This window comes from Euprymna scolopes, chromosome 7 (genome assembly GCF_053919585.1).
Source record: "Euprymna scolopes isolate OS-2025 chromosome 7, ASM5391958v1, whole genome shotgun sequence".
Lineage (NCBI taxonomy): Eukaryota > Metazoa > Mollusca > Cephalopoda > Sepiida > Sepiolidae > Euprymna > Euprymna scolopes.
In genome coordinates this window covers 20,236,724-20,258,115 of record NC_136488.1, presented here as the reverse complement: position 1 = coordinate 20,258,115, position 21,392 = coordinate 20,236,724, and the positions used below count along the sequence as shown (strand labels likewise).

Below are 21,392 nucleotides of genomic sequence, written 5' to 3'. Positions count from 1 at the left end.
ATGTTTAACAACTTATGTCAAGCAGAGCTTTCATACAGGGTGACCCCCCCCCCCAAAAAAAAACGGGCCCCAACTCCAATTAGGCCCCGTTTCTTAGTGTTTTGTCTGAATGAAATGAAACTTTGGTCATAACTAGTTTATTATATTCAAAACATCACATCAAAACACGAGGGTCTTTGGCCTTTTTTTCTCCGTTCTACAGCATATCTTCTAGATGGCCTCCATTTAGCTTTTGTTTTTTGGGGGTCACCCTGTATTATAAATCGGTAGAGTATAAAAGTTATAACATAATTAATTAAAATTTTTAATATTATAAACAAAGCAAAGCTTTATAATGCTTAACCATATGTAAACGCGTTTCAAAAAACACTTTATAATCACCATTAGATTAGAGTAAAACTTGAAAAATATATATGGATTTTCTCTAGCAATATATCCACTCCAACCACGAACGAATGCACAACGAACGCCCGTACAGACAATGTACACACATTACCACAGACGCACATGCGAAGACAATGGCAACTGGACACACAACGTCACCACGAAACAAAAAATTTTCCTTTCAAATGAACAATTCACTTATCTGTCCAAACATCTCGTTGCACATGTCAGCACACAATAAAACCAAACAAACAAATGTCAGCCTAAAAACAAAGAGTAAACGCTTTTCCACGCGTAAGTAAATACTTTTTTTTACGAACACACTCCGTTTTTGACATTCCGTTTTTTGACGTTTTTTTCAAACAATCACACCAACGGCAGAAAAAAAAAAAAAACAAACAGGACGAAAAATCAACTGCCGAAAACATTACTTACAAAAAATATATATATATATAAATATGTATACACTGCATATATGTTTTTTTTTCCTAGGAAGGGGAGTATTGCGCGAGCCTTTTCTAGGCTCACACAAAAACACATTCACATTTCAAGCTATATTACTTGTCGCATACATACGCGCACACAAACATATGCGCCCACGTCCACACACGTACATATATTCACGTTTGCGTACATACACTCACATTCACGTGTATATACACATGTACTCACACACGCGCACACGTACGCACACAGATGGACGACGTCACTTCCTTTCAAAGGAAATCCACACATGTGCAAAAGACACTCCGGAAACGAGTATAAAAGAAAGAGCAATAAGCGGCTCCTTTTTTTAGGCCCAGCTTTTGAGCTGGTCGGTCTACGGACCGACCGCGTGCCTCACACCATTTACTACTATGTGGGACAAAAAGCTAACAGACCGTATGTACACCTTTACACTCTTTCTCTCTCTATCTACTACTGGTCCCTGAGAACACCTTCGCATAGCTGACTGCTAACTGACGTCAACCCTCTATCCTTTTCTTTGTCTACACGATGGACTGCCATTTCTCGTTCTATTACATTACTCACTTCTCTTCCCACACGCGAACAAACAATAGTGACCCGAACTTGAAATGAACACACATTTCCTTTTCTTTCTACAACACCAGTCCCGCAACGAACGATGGTTACACCCGCGCGGACATGAACACATGTTATATCTAAAACATTCATTCTTTCAACAGTAAATAAACGACACGTTTATCTTATCCATCAATTGAGTTTTTGTTTCCTTCAATTCCATTCGTTTCATTATTCTTTTGTAACGGGATTGGGATTTATATATACTAGTCCCCTACAAGTGCAACGTAGGCTACAATGTGGACTCAGTCACTGCAGGGAAGCATGTGAAGCTTCCACCTGATGCACTGCAGTGGGTTCTCGACTAGAACAGGCAATCAATCGATTTGATTGAAAAATGAGCAATTTTACCGATTTCGATGACAATCAATGAATGGCAGTGTGAACATTTGTTGATCTTCTGTTCAATCTTGTATTAAGTCAAGTCTTCCTTCTAATTTTATTATAAGCAAAACTTAATTTAAAAAATATATCGATGCCTCTGTTCAGTCCTGAAAGACAAAGGATAACCTCTGTAGGAGCAGCTGCACATGTAATGTGAGGCAAGGGTTGCACAATCTCAACCACACCTCTCTTGAATTCGTACTTCTTGAGTCCAATGGGCAAGGAAATGTCCAGGATGACCAGAAACAATGCGAAGATAAACGGAGAGCACATACAGCACCTAGAAGTCCCAAATGGTCACTCATTTAGTATTGACTAAGTTCAACGTTGCTTAACTCCAGTGATCCAGCGGGAACTGGTGTATCAACGTTAATATGCTGTATATATAAAATACATATATAATTTTAAAAATATGTTTTTAGTGTAATATTTCCCAAATATTCCATTGCAAAATCACCATTTATTATTTATAATTGATATTTTTTTTTGTAGCTAGCAGGAACTGTGGAAATTCCACAGGGGACTCATTCATATATAATATATTGATGTTGGCATTCTGTAGATGTTCAGTTTAAATGAAGACACTCTGATATTATTGTAGCTATTTTGTTAAAACTGCAAAAGTATGCCCGGCAAAGCCTGGTTGTAAAGTATGCTTAAATATATTTTAATTCTCGCAGATTTCGTATATATTATTATAGAGTTAATATGCTATCGATTTTTATATGTTATAAAGTTGTGATTTCAAAAATAAAAAAATATATCCATATGACTTGGGCGCATTAGCTTGAATGAATCCAAACCACAATAAAAACTTAAGAAAAAAGATATATACATATATATACATATATAAGTTCCTTCAGCCATAATCGAAACCAAAACCACAACTTATGAAGAGTTCTTGGTAAAATTATGTATAAAAAAAATAGATTACTGTAGTGCCATCAGCTATAATTGAAACCAAAACCAAAACTTATGAAGAATTCTTGGTAAAATTATGACAAAAAATGGAAGTACATAATAATTAAACGACCCGGATGTAAGCGTGACACAGAAAATAACTCACGCTATCATATTAATATATATAGATTATTCAATTAAACTTCAAACATGTATCTTCATTTTTACATCAAATTATAAATAAGAATGCTTTACTAGTACCAAAGCTTTGTTTAAGGTTTAAAAAAAATGACAAATTATAGGAGTTATTCCCCTTTCATGTTTGTTTAGATCAGCCATTCTCAACCTTTCCTCTATCATTTACCTTTCGATTTTATGTATTATCTACTCACCCCCAACTCGCATACAAAAAATTCATATTCATCATAAAGTGACAGAAAAAACAAGAAAGTAAAAAAGAACCTTTTTATTGTTTAGGACTTTAGGTTTTGTATAAAACTAGCATGGGCGCCCGGCGTTGCCCGAGTGTTTGGATTTGTATGTTGAGCAAAAAAAAAAAAAGTGGTAGTAGGAAGGCAGGCTCGAACCCGTACCGCAAAGGAGGAAAAGAATGGGGTAAAACCTAACGTTTAAGCTGTTACGTGCACCGCCAAACCGGAAGCGACATTTTTTTAAATTAAGGCTAGACAATCTAAAGGAGAGGATAACTTTCAAAAATATCGGCGAAAAAAGTGACCCCCCCCCCTGTAGAAAAGTGTCTAGTTGAAGGGGAAGATATTAATGTTTTTAGCCAATTTTTCGATATTTGTCGTATGAAAGATCGAATTTTAAAACGATACTGATCTTGGTAAAATCCGTCGCCTCTATTGACAGTTTAAGGCAGACATACAAACAAACATACATACATACATTTATATATTGGCAACTAAAAATTTTCGACCCAAACTGATGAAAAAGCTTTCCCTATCTCTGAATATCCTTTATGTCAAATTTCAAATATTTAGATCAGAAATTGTCAAAGTAATTTGGAAGAAACCACAGAGGTTAATTTTTTTTAACTTTGACCCCTATTATGACCTCTTAAAATTTATTGTTTTTGGGCTCAAATCAAGTTATCAAGTTAGATCCATGTCCAAGGAACCTATATCTAAAATTTCAAGTGCGTAGACTCAAAATTGTCGGAGGAGTTTGGTAGAGTTCTCAAAGGTCAAATCGTTGAACTTTGACCCCTTAATCGCCAAATTTCTGGCCAAAAATCGATCACATCGATTTTGCCAAATCTCAGTAACCTGTATATCAAATTTCGAGTCTGTAGACTAAAAATTGACAGAGTTATTGCGTATGGAAATGTACACAGACACACACACACGTTCACTTTTATAGATATATAGATAATATAGAACCATCTCTCTCGAGAAAGCCTGCATAAGACGTTGAGCCTCTAGGTCTCTCCGCTTCCATTTTTAATTTCATATAGTCGGATTTTATCCATTTTAATAATCAAAAATAGTATATATAATATTTGTATCACAAAAATAAAGAAAATCCAACGAAAATTTAGATTTTTTTTATTTTAATAGAAAATTATGAAGTTAATTTGTATTTTTTTTATTTATTTATTTTTTGTTATTTCACCCCAAACAAGGCACAGAGTTGTTAGGGGTTACTATTTGGGACCAGTCAGGGAAGCAGGGGCCTGGAAGGGAATTCCAGTTCAGCAGTCCGAGGGAAAAAGCTATTCGAGTAGAAGGCTTTATGGCATCTGGTGATTTCTACATTGTAGGGGTGGGATTTTGCTGCTTGTCAGGTTTGTTGAGGCTATTGTCATTGCTGGGGGTACCAGTGCTCGGAGTTTGTCAGAGCACTTGCCATTGAAATACTTGAAAACAGGCACAAGCATGCCATGTTTCGGCGATGAAGTTTAGTTGATAGTTCAGAGCCTATAAGGTTTGTGACTCTTTTTTGAACCTTGTCTAGGAGCAAGAGACTAGTGGCAGATGCACCAGCACAGATGTGGCAACAATACCCCATGAATGGGTGAATCGTGGTCTTGTAGAGATACAGGATACTCTCAGGTATGAGTAACCTTTTATCACGGTAGAGAGAGCTTACCTTCCTCGTAGCAGCCTTGGCAATTGCTTCAATGTATTTGTTCCAATTCATGTGGTCCGTGAATGTTAACCTTAGCGGAAGTACTTTCAGGCAGTGTATCATTAGCCATGGCAATCAGTGGTTAACAAGTTTCTTGTAATTATGAAAGGAAATAAGTTTAGTCTTGGCAGCATTGAACATTACCAATCAATGACACAATCTGAAAAGAAATAATTATTTCTAAATTATCAGGTGCTTCAATTATTTACCCCGACTCTATAATTTTTTTTACCCTCCTAGAGATAAATTTGCCCCTGGTTGAGAATGGCTAGTGTAGATGAACAGTACAAATCCAAGTGAAGATAATAATAATATTATAGATAGTAGCATTAGTGATAGTATAATGGTGGTCCCATATGACATATCCGACCTGTCAAGCATTTTGTCTTTAGTAAAGACAGTAGTAGTAGTAGTAGTAGTGGCTGTACTAGTAGTAGTAGCATGGAAAATATTGTCGTTACTTTGTATAAGTCACACTTCATTGACGAGTAATACAAAATGTGGTAGAATTCTGTCAAATAGTTTCAAATCCTATAACTGACAGGCCACCTGGTAAATTATAACATCCATTTAAATTGATTTTTTTTTTTCTTTTCATTTTTTGTAGGGTTTGGAAACGAGTTGGCAACGACACCATGATTCGGCTCTCATGTTGTACAATGGTCTCGCCAAACTGGGTCTGCAGTTGCTTGTTCAAGATAAGGTATTTTTTTCATTCAATTTACTTCAGTGGAAGTGCTCAGAAATATGCAATGCATATCCATGTGTTCAATCAAGGTTTTTTTTTCCTTACTTCTCGAATGTTGAGTTAATAATGAAATAAAGAATATTAATTTTCGTCTCCTTAAATAATTAATTAATTATGTTATAGCGTTGTTGATCAGTAAGCGTCCAGAAGGAAGACACAACTTGGCATTTAGTGGAAACAAAAAAAAACAAAAAAAACTACAAATGAAGTCAGTCCAACTACCAAGTGCACATAATGTCGAAAGACATATTCTCTCGGTCTTTATAATAAGAGGAAGAATTCATTGTTATTCCTAAGGTGGACATCACAACAGTTATAATATATCTGATTTAGGATATTGTCCCCCACCCCAAACAAGACATAGAGCTACTTAGTCATAAGGTGCTACTATTTGGGACCAGATTTTCAGGGATACTATTTATGGAATTGAGCAGTGAGATGTCTGTTCACATTACACTTGAATTTCCGCATGTCAGTACAGTCAAAGAAGCAGGGAAGGGATTCCAAAGTTCAGCAGTCCGAGGGAAAAAGCTATTCAAGTGGAAGGCATCTAATCTGGTGAAATATCTAGCTTAGTGCTATTAATCGAGGTAACATCGCTTAGATTAAGTGCATCATTGCTCATATAAGCCAGTGTGTAGCCATGCCGAGGGAATCTTATTTGAGCTTCGAATTCTATGTCATTTTGAAGATTTAGTTACGGTTTACTTGTAAAAAGTATCATCATGTCAAGTTGTCCTGACAAACCCCTGAACAGAGAGACCTTAGACATTCAAGGATAGTGTCTAGTAGGCATTCGAGTTTTCAGTGTATGTGTGTGTGTATTTCTTGATTAAAAACAACTGATGAATTTGTTCAATTTGACAAACAAAACGTGTAAATAACAAATGTTAGTGTTAAGTTGGTGCAAAAATAATGTCGTTTTTGATGTGTTTTATATATATATATATATATATATATATATATATATATATAGACTACCCGTTGGGTCAGTATGTTATATTAGCTATGGAATTAATGTATGAGCATGACACTTGTGACGTAAAGAAAATAGTTTTTTGTGACATAACAGAAACATTTCTATGAAAGTATATTAAAATGAAAAAAGAATATAGATAGATTTCTATGAGTCGTTCTGTTTATAATTGTTTATTTTGGAAAAAAAAAAAACTTACAGCCATTGAATTAGAAGTGGTTTGCCATACTTATAGGTAAATGTACACTGAACAGATACCATAATACTTTAAGTTAAATTCAATTTTTGATATATCTTTCAATTTAAATGCAAAAAAAATAAAACAATTGGGACGCTGAAAACATACACAGTAAAATGCTCTAATGATTGTCAACGGGTTAAAGTAGATTTATTTGTAAGAAAAGTGTGTTAAAATTACTTAAACGTAATACAGAAATGAACGATGTAAAAAAAAAAAACAAAGTATTAATAATTGTTTATTTGGATAATTTAAACATGAAAAAAATTGGGACGCTGAAAACGTACACAGTAAAACAATATGTTTTATTGTCACATTGATTGTGATATTTGTAACGCAAATTAAAAAAACATATTTTCCGGGTTATTTATTTATGTTGGTAGTGTAGAAGAAAATGTATGAATGTTTTTTTGTTTACGCGTTATATCTGTATAAAACGACATTACTTTTGCACCAACCTAATATCATTATTAGTTTTAATATTTCAGTCAATCTTTCACTCTTTATCAATAAATGTAGTTCTTGATAAAAATTGAATGTGAATCTTTTTTTTATATTTGTACAATGCTCATTCCAAATCTCATTTCATTATGTTTCAGGGTCTACACACATATGTCGGTTCTGCATGAAATTTTCTATTTGAACTGCAAACAGAATGTCTCTCCACTATTGTTAATATTTTGTCTTCAATATTCATGTTTTTCTTTTCCTTATTATCACAAAGTACAAATGATATTTTTTTCAATTAACAAATATTTTTTGTCAAAACAAAATCTTTTCCAATCTATACAAGCATACACTTGAGAAAGCAGAAGTTTTGATATATCTAAGGCCTTTGACAAGGTCCAACATGAAGATCTTCTCAGAAGAAAAAAAATTAAACAAAATTGAATACTAGAATGTGATTGGTTTGCAACTATGGACCTTGTGTGCTTTTTTTTTTTTTTTTTTTTACACAGTGATCACCACTTATCAAGGCCCGGAAGCCACTCAGGGATAAGGGTTATTGCAAGTACATTACATTAGTGTGGAGATTTGATGAAGTGTTTACTTAAGGGGGCAGTTCATTAGGAATTTGTTAACGTTGGACTTGAACACATCCAAGTTGTAGTCCGGTGGGAAGCAGGCAGACGGAACAGAGTTCCACAGGCGTGCAGTTTTTTTTTGTTTTATTGGTTTTTTTTTGTATTTTGCCCTCTTCCTTGGAGAACATTGACCTGATTTAATGTAATAATCTAATAAGCTCAATAGTTAACAGGTTATATCAAGCAGAGCTTTCATATTATAATTTGGTAGATTATGTAAATTATGACATAATTAATTAAAATGTTTGGTTTATGAAAATAGTGAACTTTTTTAATCAACTGCCAATTTAACTTGGAGCCAATCTAACATTTGAATATTCATTTGCAAGCTTTCAAATCTGATGGTGGTGGTGGTTAATGTCATAGGAAGTGATCTAATAAACATCCGGTTATAATCTACAAGTAAAAATGTTATGAAGTTAAATCACCAGTAAAATAAAAATGTTTCTTTTAAATCTTTCATTTCAGAAAGATCGACTTCCTTGCATCACAACCATCAAAGTACCAGACGGCATTAAATGGAAAGATGTTGTTGACTATGCCATGGAAAAGTAAGATACGATTAAAGTTAATCTATTACTTAACTATCACACACATAAATGCACATACACACACGCACATACCTATATACACACACACACACACACACACAAGTAAGCCAAACATCTATGTAATTACAACATGAAAATAAACTGGAATCTTAGGAATATCTCCATTCCAATAATTATAGGAGCAACAAGACTCAAACTACCTGGCAAATATACTCAGAAAACCAAGTGCAAGAGAGATACAAACAATTACACTTAAAGGGACAGTTAGAATAAAGATCTCTTGGTTGGAATGTCTGAGACAACACGTGAATTACATCTCCAGCTAGAACAAAATGATAAAATTCTAAAAAATTAAATCACAAAAAATAAAATTTACATTATTTATTAATTCATCAAATGTTCAAACAAAGAATATAAAAAAAATAAAAATTTCCCCCTTATTCCATAGAGTTTCAAAAATTAGACTTTTCTCTTCAGGGAAAATAATGGGCAAAATAAAAGTAAAAATTCCTAGTTTGCATAAATTTGAACATTTTGAAAATTGTAAGTAAAATTAATGTTTGAAAAAAAAAAAATGATTTAAAAGTAGTCGAGGAAATCCATGACTTCAAAAGAGTCAAATGACAAAATCCAACCAGTAGAATTGGTTGAATATTTTTGACTTTTGAATTATTTAATCAATGAATATGTTCACTGTTGCACCATTGCAAACATTACAAAAAACTGTTTCACCACTGATTTCGACTGAACCAAACGAAAGTGATTTTTCTCAATAAGGATCCCTGGATTTTGAAATAGAATTATAGAAATGCAGTAAATGTGCCAACAATGCATCAATTCAAGGCGAAATTGGAAATCAGTGATTAATCTCTGTGTATCCTCTTTCTACCCCTCCCTTTCCCTGCATAACAATCGAAATGTGCTTGGTTTTTTGTTTGTTTGTTTTGTCTTTTTTTTTTTTTTTTTTTTCAAATTTGTCAAATTGAATTGAGTAGGAGGAAAAGTGTAAATTTTTAATCTAAAGTTGATCAATTTTGTATCAAAATTTTTGCTTTGCTGGTCCATTTCATGACATTAGAAATAAGGCATTTAGTCACAAGTCGATTAAAATGAGTACGGCACAATAATGTTAACACACCGGTTCTCGCTAGATCACTGAAGTAAAGCAACGTTGAGCCTAACCAGTACCAGATGGGTGACCATTTTTTTAAGGCTAGGTGCTGTATGTACCTTCTAGGAAGGTTGGGTATGGGGCCAACAATCTCACCCCAAAAAAAGAACTCCTCATTACAAAAGCATCTACAAAGTTATAAATGGCCTATGCCCCCTCCAGGGGCTCAAGGCTATGGATGGGAATGGAGATTAAAATGAAAAAGTGTCCTTCTAATATTTTATATTTAATAAATTGATTTCACCTCTTCAACAAGTAAAAGAAATGGATTAATAAAAGAGAGTTTAAATTTTTATTTGTTTTGATAGAGAGAGTTTATGCTAAAAGTTCAAACTTGAAGATGAATACAAAATTATCATAAATCCATAGGAGTTGCATGAGGGACATTTTGTTTAAATACATGTGCAGTATTTGTGCGTTAGATTGAGTTGTAGTTTCACATTCTTATAAACAGCGCAGGAGTTAGAACGTGTCTATGCAGAATCAAAGTGTTTAAATGAGCACAATTGATCCACTAAGATTTGAAATTGGCAAATCTTGTTCGATATTCAACGATTGTATCCATTGTGGCAGTTCTAGTAATTGTCTCCCTTTGCATCGACTGAAGTTGATACTTACATAAAAAAAAAACATGTTTATAGTATTTTGCACAACATTAGTTGAGCACTTCAAATTAATTTGTCTTCAAGAAGATGTGAAAATTTAGTGTGTAAGTTTATTGTGTCTCTTTGTGTATTTTCCAGTTGTTTTACGTATTTTGTTTTCTTTATCAGGTTTTCTTTATTACAAACGTAATAAACTATTTTCAGTTTTGGATTTTATTTATAGTCTATGTAACAAAAGAAAAAGTAGATAGGTACAAGAAATAAAGCATCCATTGAATTAAAAACAATCGTTTGTTCTTCACTGGCTGGTGTAATGTAGTAGTTCACTACACGATTTCAATTACAAAATCACAGAGAAACTAATTTATTATATAAAGAGCAATCTGTTTATATGTTTGGATAAAACTTGAAAAATACACCACAAACAAACAGAAAACTGGTATTTTTTTTTTAATTAGCGTAATCCAGGATGTATAATATCTAAAATAATAAAAAAAAGAAATTAATTACTTGAAGGTCAAATGGACAATTATATCATTTAATGTTATCAAGATGTACACATATCTTTTAATGTTATCATATTCGTTTTCCAACAACCAATTAAAGGGAAGTAACTCTGATTTTTTTCGTCGAGTTATTTGTTTGATGCCAACTCAAGAAAGAGGAATGGGCTTGATGAAAAAGAAAGAAAGGAAGGAGGGGGGAACAAAGGGCTAGAAAAGAAGTCATGTTATACAGTTGCCCAAGGCAATGGCGGTAGCCCTGGTAATTATAAAATAAAGATTAAATTCAAATCTAAAATATTTCACTATAAAATTCTTTTTCATTGGTAAATCTATATAAGTAAAACAGTAGATGTTTGTATGTCTGTGTGAAAATATTTAACCGATAAACTCTTAAACTACTTGTCACATAACACTGAAATTAACAAGAAATAGTAATCGTACATGATAATATAACGAGTAAAATCTTTGTTTGGATGAATGAATAAAGCATACAGAAATATGTCGGCAAGCAGAAATGCCAGATGTTCAACTTGCCGACATATTTCTATTGCTTTTGCACTTTGCACATGCACAAATTCATTCATAGCTTGAAATCAATTTTAAATCTTTCTTATCTATTTGTCAATAGCTCAAACAGTAGAGAACACGACTGAAAAGCTAAATGTTTTGGTTTTGATTCTAGCTGATAGAACCCAAGTGATTTTTAAAAACTTTTTTAAATCAAAATTAGGTACAATATAATGATCAATAGAGAATATTTAAGCGTATTTTACAATCAGATAAAACCTTGCCTCTTTTAGTTATAAATACATTTTTATTTATTTATTTTTATTTTTTTCAGGCATTTAGTCGAAATTTCTGGCGGTTTGGGAGATTTAGCTGGAAAAATATGGCGAATTGGATTGATGGGTCAAAATGCTTGTCCTGAAGTTGTACAAAAAGTGTTGGCTGCCTTTGAAGATGCCCTGAAGAACGCAATGAAAAGTCAGCTTTGATGACTCAAGAATAAAACCGAAAATTAAGCAAATTTATATGATTATAAAATTAAGCAAATTTATATAATTATAAAATTAAGCAAATTTATATAATTATAAAATTAAACAAATTTATATAATTATAAAATTAAACAAATTTATATAATTATAAAATTAAGCAAATTTATATAATTATAAAATTAAGCAAATTTATATAATTATAAAATTAAGCAAATTTATATAATTATAAAATTAAGTAAATTATATAATTATAAAATTAAGTAAATTATATAATTATAAAATTAAACAAATTTATATGATTATAAAATTAAGCAAATTTATATAATTATAAAATTAAGCAAATTTATATAATTATAAAATTAAGCAAATTTATATAATTATAAAATTAAGCAAATTTATATAATTATAAAATTAAGCAAATTTATATATTATAAAATTAAGCAAATTTATATAATTATAAAATTAAGCAAATTTATATAATTATAAAATTAAGCAAATTTATATAATTATAAAATTAAGCAAATTTATATAATTATAAAAATTAAGCAAATTTATATAATTATAAAATTAAGCAAATTTATATAATTATAAAATTAAGCAAATTTATATATTATAAAATTAAGTAAATTTATATAATTATAAAATTAAGCAAATTTATATAATTTTTTTTTTTTTATTATTACATTTTCACCCCAAACAAGGCAAATTGCCACTTTGGTGTATGGGGCTACTATCAGGGACAACAACTATATAATTAACTTTATATAATTATAATAATAACTTTATATAATTATAAAATCAAGCAAATTTATATAATTATAAAATTAAGCAAATTTATATAATTATAAAATTAAGCAAATCTATATAATTATAAAATTCTGTGGATAGTCCGATCGTCCATGCTTGAATCTTGTCTTCAACAATCGGGCGATTCTATCTTTTAAAAAAAAAGGATGACAGGTGAATATACATACATATATATATATATATATATATATTAAACAGATTTTTGTAAAGTTTAATTCAATTACATGCGGTATCATTTCATCGTTACATTAATGGAATAAAATGGTTTAAAATTATAACATACGTTTAGAACGTTTATTTAAAAGTTACAGCTGAACATGGAACTCACAATAATTTCAGAGAGAGAGAAAAAGAGATATTAGTGTTAGGACGATTAATTGGAATCAGGAATCAGAAAAATCGGAACATTTAGGAGTATCGGAATCGGGGAAAAAATTGGTGCCTATTTTCTGATGCCAAAACAATGCTTTTAATTGTCTATTTAGAATTGATTTTGCTTAAAGCAAAACTTTTCATTACTGGTAATAATAAAATAATAAATATTTATTGATTTTAAACTACCAGCAAAACAAAAATCAATAGATCATCCCCCACAAGTGTATTTTTATGTTTAGGAATATATTTGCACTTTTAACATATGTTTTCATGGTTATCGAGGAAAAACCAACGACTACATAAATATTTAGAGATTTATAAAGAATCGAAATCGGAATTTGTAATTGTATCGGAACCAGAAATTTATTACAGAATCGGTAATTGTATTGGAATCATGAAAAATGTTCGAATCTTCTCATCACTAATAAATATATTATTCATAATACTATACATTAGACATTGATACCAGCGGTTTCAGGAAGTATAGAAAATCTGGCCCATTAGCCTACAAATACAACATACATTTTTCTCATCAGACAGATTAGATTACCAACTGACAAGGAATATACATGTAGTATTTCTAGCCTAACAGACCAGATTTCCTATATCTCCTGAAACCGCTGGTATCAACGTCTAATTGAATTTTCAGTATATAGTGTTACCTTTCTTTATTTGATGTCTATTTTCTCTTATCCAAAATGTTTTATATTTCACAAGTTCACCTTCCAATCCTTACGATTCAATGTCTTCAAATTCAATTTTGCAGTCTTTTTGAATGAATTGTTTCCAAGTCTTCCTTGATCAACCAATGTTTATGTTTTTGAAGCGGTTTATCCAGGAGGTTTAATGTTCTCCATGACTGTAGAAGCCCAACCGATTTTTTCTTTACAATAATATTAATGCTGATCAATTTTATTGCTTTCAACACATCTACTGACCTAATAGGTTGGATTGGTCAGATTTCACGTTGCAGATCCATCAAAACATGGATCTCTCATTATATCAGGCTACAGCCAGTTACATAAGTGTAACATTGTCCGGGAACCAAGACATGTTGTGTCCAGTTTCAGTTATTTATTGCCTGTACACAATTTTTAATAGCATCATGTTCTGACCACTAAACTGCAGTTTTACCAAAGATTTCTCATTGAGCTTTCCATGTTTAACCAAATTGTGAATAAAGTTAGTTGCAAGCTGGAGAATAAAAGGAACAAAGAAAATCATAGAAACAAAATGAATTTTGGAGAAGTTTTATTTATTTTAAAGTCTGACTTATGTAAATTGTTTTTTTTTAACTTTTGAAAAAAAAATAATGACCATGTTAAATAGACACAGAATACCTAATATTTTATAAATTCTAAGCTATTAGATGTTATTCATTGGTAAAAACAGTTAACGTTATGACAAAATTATAAAATATAGAGTTTCACTTGAGATATTTTTTATGTTTCTACAATATAATTTAATTAAACATAATATTCAATGATAAAAAATGATTTTGATAAGTTAAAAAATTTGAATATCTTCATCTTCTCCGATATAATTTACATTGCAATCCTCATTCAGATTCTGATTGAAGATTAGTTGGACCATAAAACTGACTGAAGCCAAAACAGATTTGATCCCTTGTGGAGACTCATTTTACATTTGGTTTCAAGTCTTGAACAGTCAAACAGGCTCAGCAGTTGTTGATATTCAGTCAATAGTCACTCACAAATCAGGACGGAAAAAAAACAATGTACAATCATGTTTGCAAATTTTTTTTTTTTTGGGGGGGGGGATAGTTCTCAATGTTAAACATTATTTTTTCACCATGAGGAAAAAATAAAGATAATCATTTGATGAATGAATCATTTTTGCTGAAAGACTCCTCCTCAGATAATGTGTATCATGTAGATTCATACAAAAGTAAGTAGAGTTCCTTTTCAAGGTGAACCTGTCAAAAATAAAATCACATTTGAATGGCAGATAATGAAAAAGCTGAAAAATTAAAAAAAAAAAAAAAAAACTGCTTATCCTATGGGAGTGGATTATCTACTGTTCTCATCTTGAGCATTATTTTCACGGTCTGGCCAACATAACCTCTGACCATATTTCGGGGTATCTTGTCAAATTTAGGTATCTTTCTGTCAAACTTGTGAATCTACATGAAATTTTGAACCGAACATTTTATTTAATCAACAGGGTAATATGTTCTCATTCCGTTAATCATGAAGAAATCTGAAGTAATTCACAATTTTATTCTTAATATCAACCGTAGTGAGGATCAAAACTTCAATCTCCAAAAGAATGTCACAACTAAATTTTACTTCGTAACCTCAGGTTCTTGCAGACAATAATCTCTACTATATTCCTTTTAGTCTGTTTGTATGTATGTATGTATGTCCATCACACTTTTTCTCCAAAACTACTGGGCTGATCTGGTTGAAATTTTGTATGGACCTTTATTATAAGTTGCAGCAAACTAAGTATTATGGTATCCACTTGATGCATAGTAGAGTAATAATAGCGATTAATATTTGATGCAAAATAAGTATTTTGCATCAAATATTAATTCCAATTTTTACTCAAATATGCATCAAGTGGATACCATAATACTTAGTTTGCTGCAACTTATAATAAGGGTCCATTCAAAATTTCAGCCAGATCAGCCCAGTAGTTTTGGAGAAAAACAAATTTAACCATACTCAATCATCCATTTAGCATAAACCATTCATTCTAAGCCAACATGGGTATAACTCTTGGCCAATTTTTAAAAGGCTAAAAATTCTAGCAATATTATGATTAATAATAGTAATACACACGGACTAAAAAAACGCTTTGGATAATCACAGATTTCAAGGTAGTTCTACTAAAATAGCCATATTTTTTAAACCAAAGCACTTCAAGTCTTCAAATTACTACTGTTTTGTTCGGAAATGAATATACTTTCAAATGAATTAATAAATATGAATGTACATTATATATTTTAAGAGTTTTGAGCAAATAAAGTGATAAAAATGTGAACGTCATAAAATGGCGTTTTCGGTAAGGTTTTGTAATGACCCCCCCTGTTTTCTAAAGGTCCGTACCGTGATTGTATGAAGAATTTCGTCATGAAATTTGGGAATCAATAAGAAGAGGTGTTAATCTTAATACTGTCAAGTGTCCGAAATATTTTTGACCATTTCTTTTTTTGTCGTGTTAAAAATAAGACTTTAATATGCCGAGTATCGAACATTTTGAAAAAAAAATTCTTCGGACACCCAGTAGTAAGTAAATCAATCTTTTTACTATCTTTATCAATTAAAAGTATTATTTTATATTGAGTAGGACCGCGGTAATTGATAATTTAAAAGGACCTACCCGAAAAAAAAAATTGTTTCTATTTCGAGAATTTGGTCAAATGAAGTTAATATTACTAGAAGCAGCAGCAGCTACAGCCTGTAGAATCAGCCATAGCACAGTGTATAAACAAACACGAGTTCTTTAATTTTTATTCAAGAACGAATTAAGAAAAACAAAATGAAACATAATGAAAATAATTAAGAAAAACAAAATGAAACAAAATGAAAACATAATGAAATATGAATATAAATGTTCTTATGTTTAATTAGAGCTATTTTGTTATCAGAATAACATTAGTTTAGAACTATTCGGTTTTCAGAATGTATAACAACAATCCCAACCAATTCGGCATTATGAATCTGTTGCAATTTCTCACATTTTTTCGTCAAATTTAAAAACATGGTTAAAAAAAACAAAATAAACTTTTGTAGATATATAGCTTGCATGCACTTTTATTCTTTAAATTAGTTTTGAACAGCGAATTAAAACAATGTTTTACTGCGAACAGCCACAAATGTTTTTTTTTCAAAATCAAAATAAGTATCAAAATCTCGTTTATACATAGATTCGAAAAAGTTGTCAAAAAACAAATATATAACAAATAAATGTTATCAAAGGCAAGATAAGTTACTTTTCTACCTAACTGGATAATTTTCTAGTGTTTTTATTTAATGTAACATGTTTATTCAGCTCGAAAAACGTACAGTGTTTACCGATGTAATGTATTGGAAAATTAAAAATGGCGCCCGGCCCGACTCTCTTTGACACGGTAAGTTTGAGAAAAGGAGTTAAAAATTAAAAAAAAAAAACTATACAAAATACTGTTAAAAACTCACCGAATATATGTCAGCCTATGTCACGGTAACATATATTGAGCGAGTTTCTAGCAGTATTTTGTCTACTTTTTTATTTTTAACTCTTTTCCCCAAACTTACCGTTTCAAGAGAGTCGGGCGGCGGGCGCCATTTAAAATTTTCCAAAACATCGGTAAACACTGTTTTCAAGCTGAATAAACATGTTACATTAAATAAAAACACTAAAAAATTATCCAGTTAGGTAGAAAAGTAACTTGCTTTTGATAACATTTATTTGTTATACATTTGTTTTTTTGACAACTTTTTTGAATCTATGTGTATAGTAATACAAACCCTCAAAATCTATATCAATATTCTTGAAATTTTAAAAGCAGTTAGAAAACACATCAAACTACAATTAGGAAGCTTTTTATTTCGTTAATTTTTTTTTCTACTTATTAAGCGAAAGATATTTTTACAACCTGCTCCAGCGTAGTATAAACGGCCTATGGAATTAACACCTTCAACCTCGAAAATAGAAATCAACAAATTTATGGAATTTTCTTTGAAATTTCGCAACGCAGTTTCTTATTAAATTAAAACTAAATATATAATATAAAGCCAATAATTATGAACCGCTAACAGTAAATATGAGTGATGAACGCTCTCTTTGAAAAAAAGCTCTCTTAACTTCACCTCTAATCCAAATTATGTGTGGCAAGTCTCCTCCTAAAACACTCTTTAACCCTAACAATAACACTAAGTTCGAGTCGCAAGCCCCCCTCCCCCTCCAACAAAATACCTCTGTAAGCCACATACAAGCATCTAAAACAAACAAACAAAAAATAGATCCTTCCTTAAAGAAAATACACATAAAAATAAATTGGTTAACTGTTCTAAAATGCTAGAATGGCCAGGAAATGGTGAATTATTTTACATTAAATTTTTGTGAAACTAACCGCTCCCCCCTCTAATATTGTTTTTGTTAGCTTTGTCTCTGTCAAGTTTTCAGTATGTTCACACATAATTTTTCTTAGCCCTACAATTAATTCAAAGTCCGAATGGCAACCCTCCACATATTCTCATTGCATAGAAACCCTCTTAAAACTACACATAATCATCTTAAAAAAAAAAAAAAAAGCATGCATATTTTCCCATAGAAAAAAAAACAGTTAACTGCCCTAAAATGCTAGAATGATCTGTAATAGGAAATTATTTTACATTCAATTCTAAAATAATTTGTTTATCTTTCATTAAAGTTTTTCATGGCATTTTATACATAATTTCCTAAAAAGTTAGAATCACATTTTGGAGGGGTGGTCAGAAGGAGTTGAGTGGGGTTAAACAAAAGGTGTTAATCTACAATAATACCAAAGAAATATTGCAATATATTCATTTTTAAATGGTCTTATGTTTAGATTTAAGTTTTTTGTACATAAAGCACATTACAATTCAACTTTGAGTTCTCCAACTTCTTTTCTGTTTATGGATACATGGCATTTTTAAGGAATTGCTGCATATTTATGCACATTTACTGCAGATTATTTGGAAACCATAAACTTTGGGAGATTTTCAGTTGCATATTCTGATTCCTTGTACAAAAATACACTTATACAGTAAATTTCATTTTTTAGTCTTGTGTTTTAACAAAGATATGACATTTTTACTGAAAAAGTAGTGTAAAAAATGTGACGAAACGCATATGGTCTTAAAGAGGGGAAAATATCCAAACGTGTGAGGCACAAAAATAGCCATAACTTCCTTAATTTTAATTAGATTTTAAAAATTTAAAAAGATTCTTTCTTAGCTCATCAAGCTCTTTCTATGCATACCAATATTGAAATATTTCAAGCTATTTCAATTTTTTCATGTGTATTGCTATTAATAACACCCAGGATGAGAACAGTAATTTAAAAAATTCAGAAATAATCTATCAAAGTGGTTTTAAACTTCTGTGTACGCGTGAAAGTTCTTAATAAATTTGGTCTTTTGTAGTATTTCATTTTTTTCATCTGAGGTGGATGTTGAGGAGGATGAAACAATTTGTAATTTGAATTTGGTGTTTGTTAAAATAGTGTTGAGAGATAGATTTTTTTTTTAAATATGTGGATGTAAGCAAAAACAAAAGTACTTACTTGTCATGTCGAAGATAGTAATGTATAAAAAAATTACAAATATTCATTAAATAGAAAATTATTTATAATTAAAAGTAATTTCTATGGAAAATTGGGTGAAATTGTATTTTTCCTAGATGTGAACACCTTGAAAATTTGCGAATACAGGGGACATACTTATCCACCTTTTCGCCACTTTAATAGCTTCAGACATTTGTAACCTAGAGCGATAGACTATTTTTTTTTTTTACTAAAAACACAATAGTAGTTGTTCTATTTGATGGATTTTCATAATTTTTGGATATATTAATATTTTTCACATGACAATTCAGCATGTAATATTGTTTTTGCTTAAAACCAAATATTTAAAAAAATCAATCTGTTGATTCTATCTTAATAAGCATGCTGAATTTAATAGATAATGAATATCATTAACAACATGATCTTATGATCAGTTGCTTCTCTGTTAAACACATTTTAAAATTGTTTTGTCAAACATCAGTTACCACCAGCAAGACTACTGGAGTTGTGACAAGATGAAGAAACAAGTGGAAGTCAGTAGAACAATCTAAGGTACATTACTAGATTGGAGATGCACCCCACCCCACCCCATCTTACCCCCATCTTCCTAAGAGTTGGATAACACTTGCATAAAATCAATGGATAACTTTTACTCATCTGAAGAAACTGGATGTAAGCAAATGATGTCTGTTGAATACTGAACATTGTCTAATTGACCTGGAAGATAACACTGGCTTGTCACTAAGATTGACAGTTTGCTCATTTTTTTTAAAAACTTTTTTCATGACATACAAGATACATTGTCACTGGTGCATAAATAGATATTTTGATAGCAGGCAGAATTTATAAAGGGGCAACTTGGTCACGGACAGCAAGATGTTCATATTATTTGGATTATTCAGACAATTGCTTTCATCTTGAGTGTTATTTTCATGACATTTCAACCAATGTAACCTCCAACCTTCTTCAGGTGTCTCTTGTCAAACTTGGAAATCTTTCTGTCAGACTCCGAAATCTGCACGGAATTTTGAACAAAGCCCTTTATTTAATCCATGAGGGTGTTTTTGTTCCCTCATCTATGACTGAATAGAAATAAGTAATTCGCAATCATCCGCAAAGATCTGTGGTGTAAAGGATAAAGTATTATGTAAAATTTAGTTCTAAGTGACACTCTTCTGGAGGTTGAAGGTTCAATCCTCAGTGTGGGCGATACTCAGAATTCGATTGTGAATGACTTAAAACTTCTATCTGGTCTTGTCTTGCGAAACAAGAGCATGCTAATATTATTGATTAAAGAAAGGGTCCTATTCGAATTTCCAAGTATATTCCCCAGAATTCGATAAAAAGTACCTGGAGAAGATCAGAGGTTACATCAGCCAAAACGTGAGAATAACACTGAAGATGAGAATAGTAGTTCAAATAATACAAATTAATTATCTTCATCTTAAAAATTCAGAAACATAATAGTTAACCACAAGATGTTTGTTTACATTATATTTAAATTCATGCATACTGGGATAGTTGGGGGAGCAAGACAGGAATTCCAAAAGCAAGGTGTCTGAGGAAAGAAGCTATCAGAGTAGGAAATTTTCCATTATTTAGGGACTTCTAAGGTGAAGGGGTGGGATTTTGTTGCTAGTCAGGTGTGTTGGGAATAAAAAGCAAAATTTTTTGTAATTAAAAAGAAGATATTTTTTACCTCAGATGACGCAATATTTCTGGATGATCCACCGGGCATAATCATACGATCCACTGTTTTGGTATATAAGGGAAAGATTATGGGCAATCTCTCGACTCAGATCAAACAATCCCTGAAGAACCAGAAAAATAAAAAAGAATGCAATAAAAAAAAAATTAAAGGATGCTTAACAAAGGATAAAGCAAATGTGGCCCAACACTATTGCAAACGATTTTCATAAATGATTCACTTGATATTTTGTTGGTCCATAACTTCAACCTCAAGAAAAAACAAAAATTTAAAAAAAAAAAACTTGATATTTTGTTGGTCCATAACTTCAACCTCAAGTAAAAACAAAAATTTAAAAAAAAAAAAATTTGATATTTTGTTGGTCCATAACTTCAACCTCAAGAAAAAACAAAAATTAAAAAAAAAAAAACTTGATATTTTGTTGGTCCATAACTTCAACCTCAAGTAAAAACAAAAATTTAAAAAAAAA

The 21,392-nt window shown here is 31.1% G+C and overlaps 2 protein-coding genes across 3 annotated transcripts in view; one reads left to right on the top strand and one right to left on the bottom strand.

Annotated features, from left to right (window-relative positions):
- Window positions 1–11,793, top strand: part of LOC145279625 (alanine--glyoxylate aminotransferase-like) — a 93,220-nt gene extending 81,427 nt beyond the window's left edge. For both annotated transcript variants that reach the window (XM_080130837.1, XM_080130836.1), the window contains 3 exons: window positions 5,510–5,605; window positions 8,418–8,500; window positions 11,624–11,793. In XM_080130837.1, the coding sequence (XP_079986963.1) occupies window positions 5,510–5,605; window positions 8,418–8,500; window positions 11,624–11,777 (333 nt within the window). In that variant the 3' untranslated portion in view covers window positions 11,778–11,793. The remainder of the gene's footprint in view (window positions 1–5,509; window positions 5,606–8,417; window positions 8,501–11,623) is intronic.
- Window positions 11,794–14,193: 2,400 nt separating this feature from the next.
- The window catches only part of LOC145279624 (general transcription factor 3C polypeptide 3-like), a 94,713-nt gene continuing 87,514 nt past the window's right edge, over window positions 14,194–21,392 (bottom strand). The window contains exons 25-26 of the mRNA XM_080130835.1: window positions 20,915–21,026; window positions 14,194–14,895 (exon numbers count right to left, since the gene is read on the bottom strand). Coding sequence (XP_079986961.1) covers window positions 20,916–21,026 — 111 coding nt within the window. The 3' untranslated portion in view covers window positions 14,194–14,895; window position 20,915. The remainder of the gene's footprint in view (window positions 14,896–20,914; window positions 21,027–21,392) is intronic.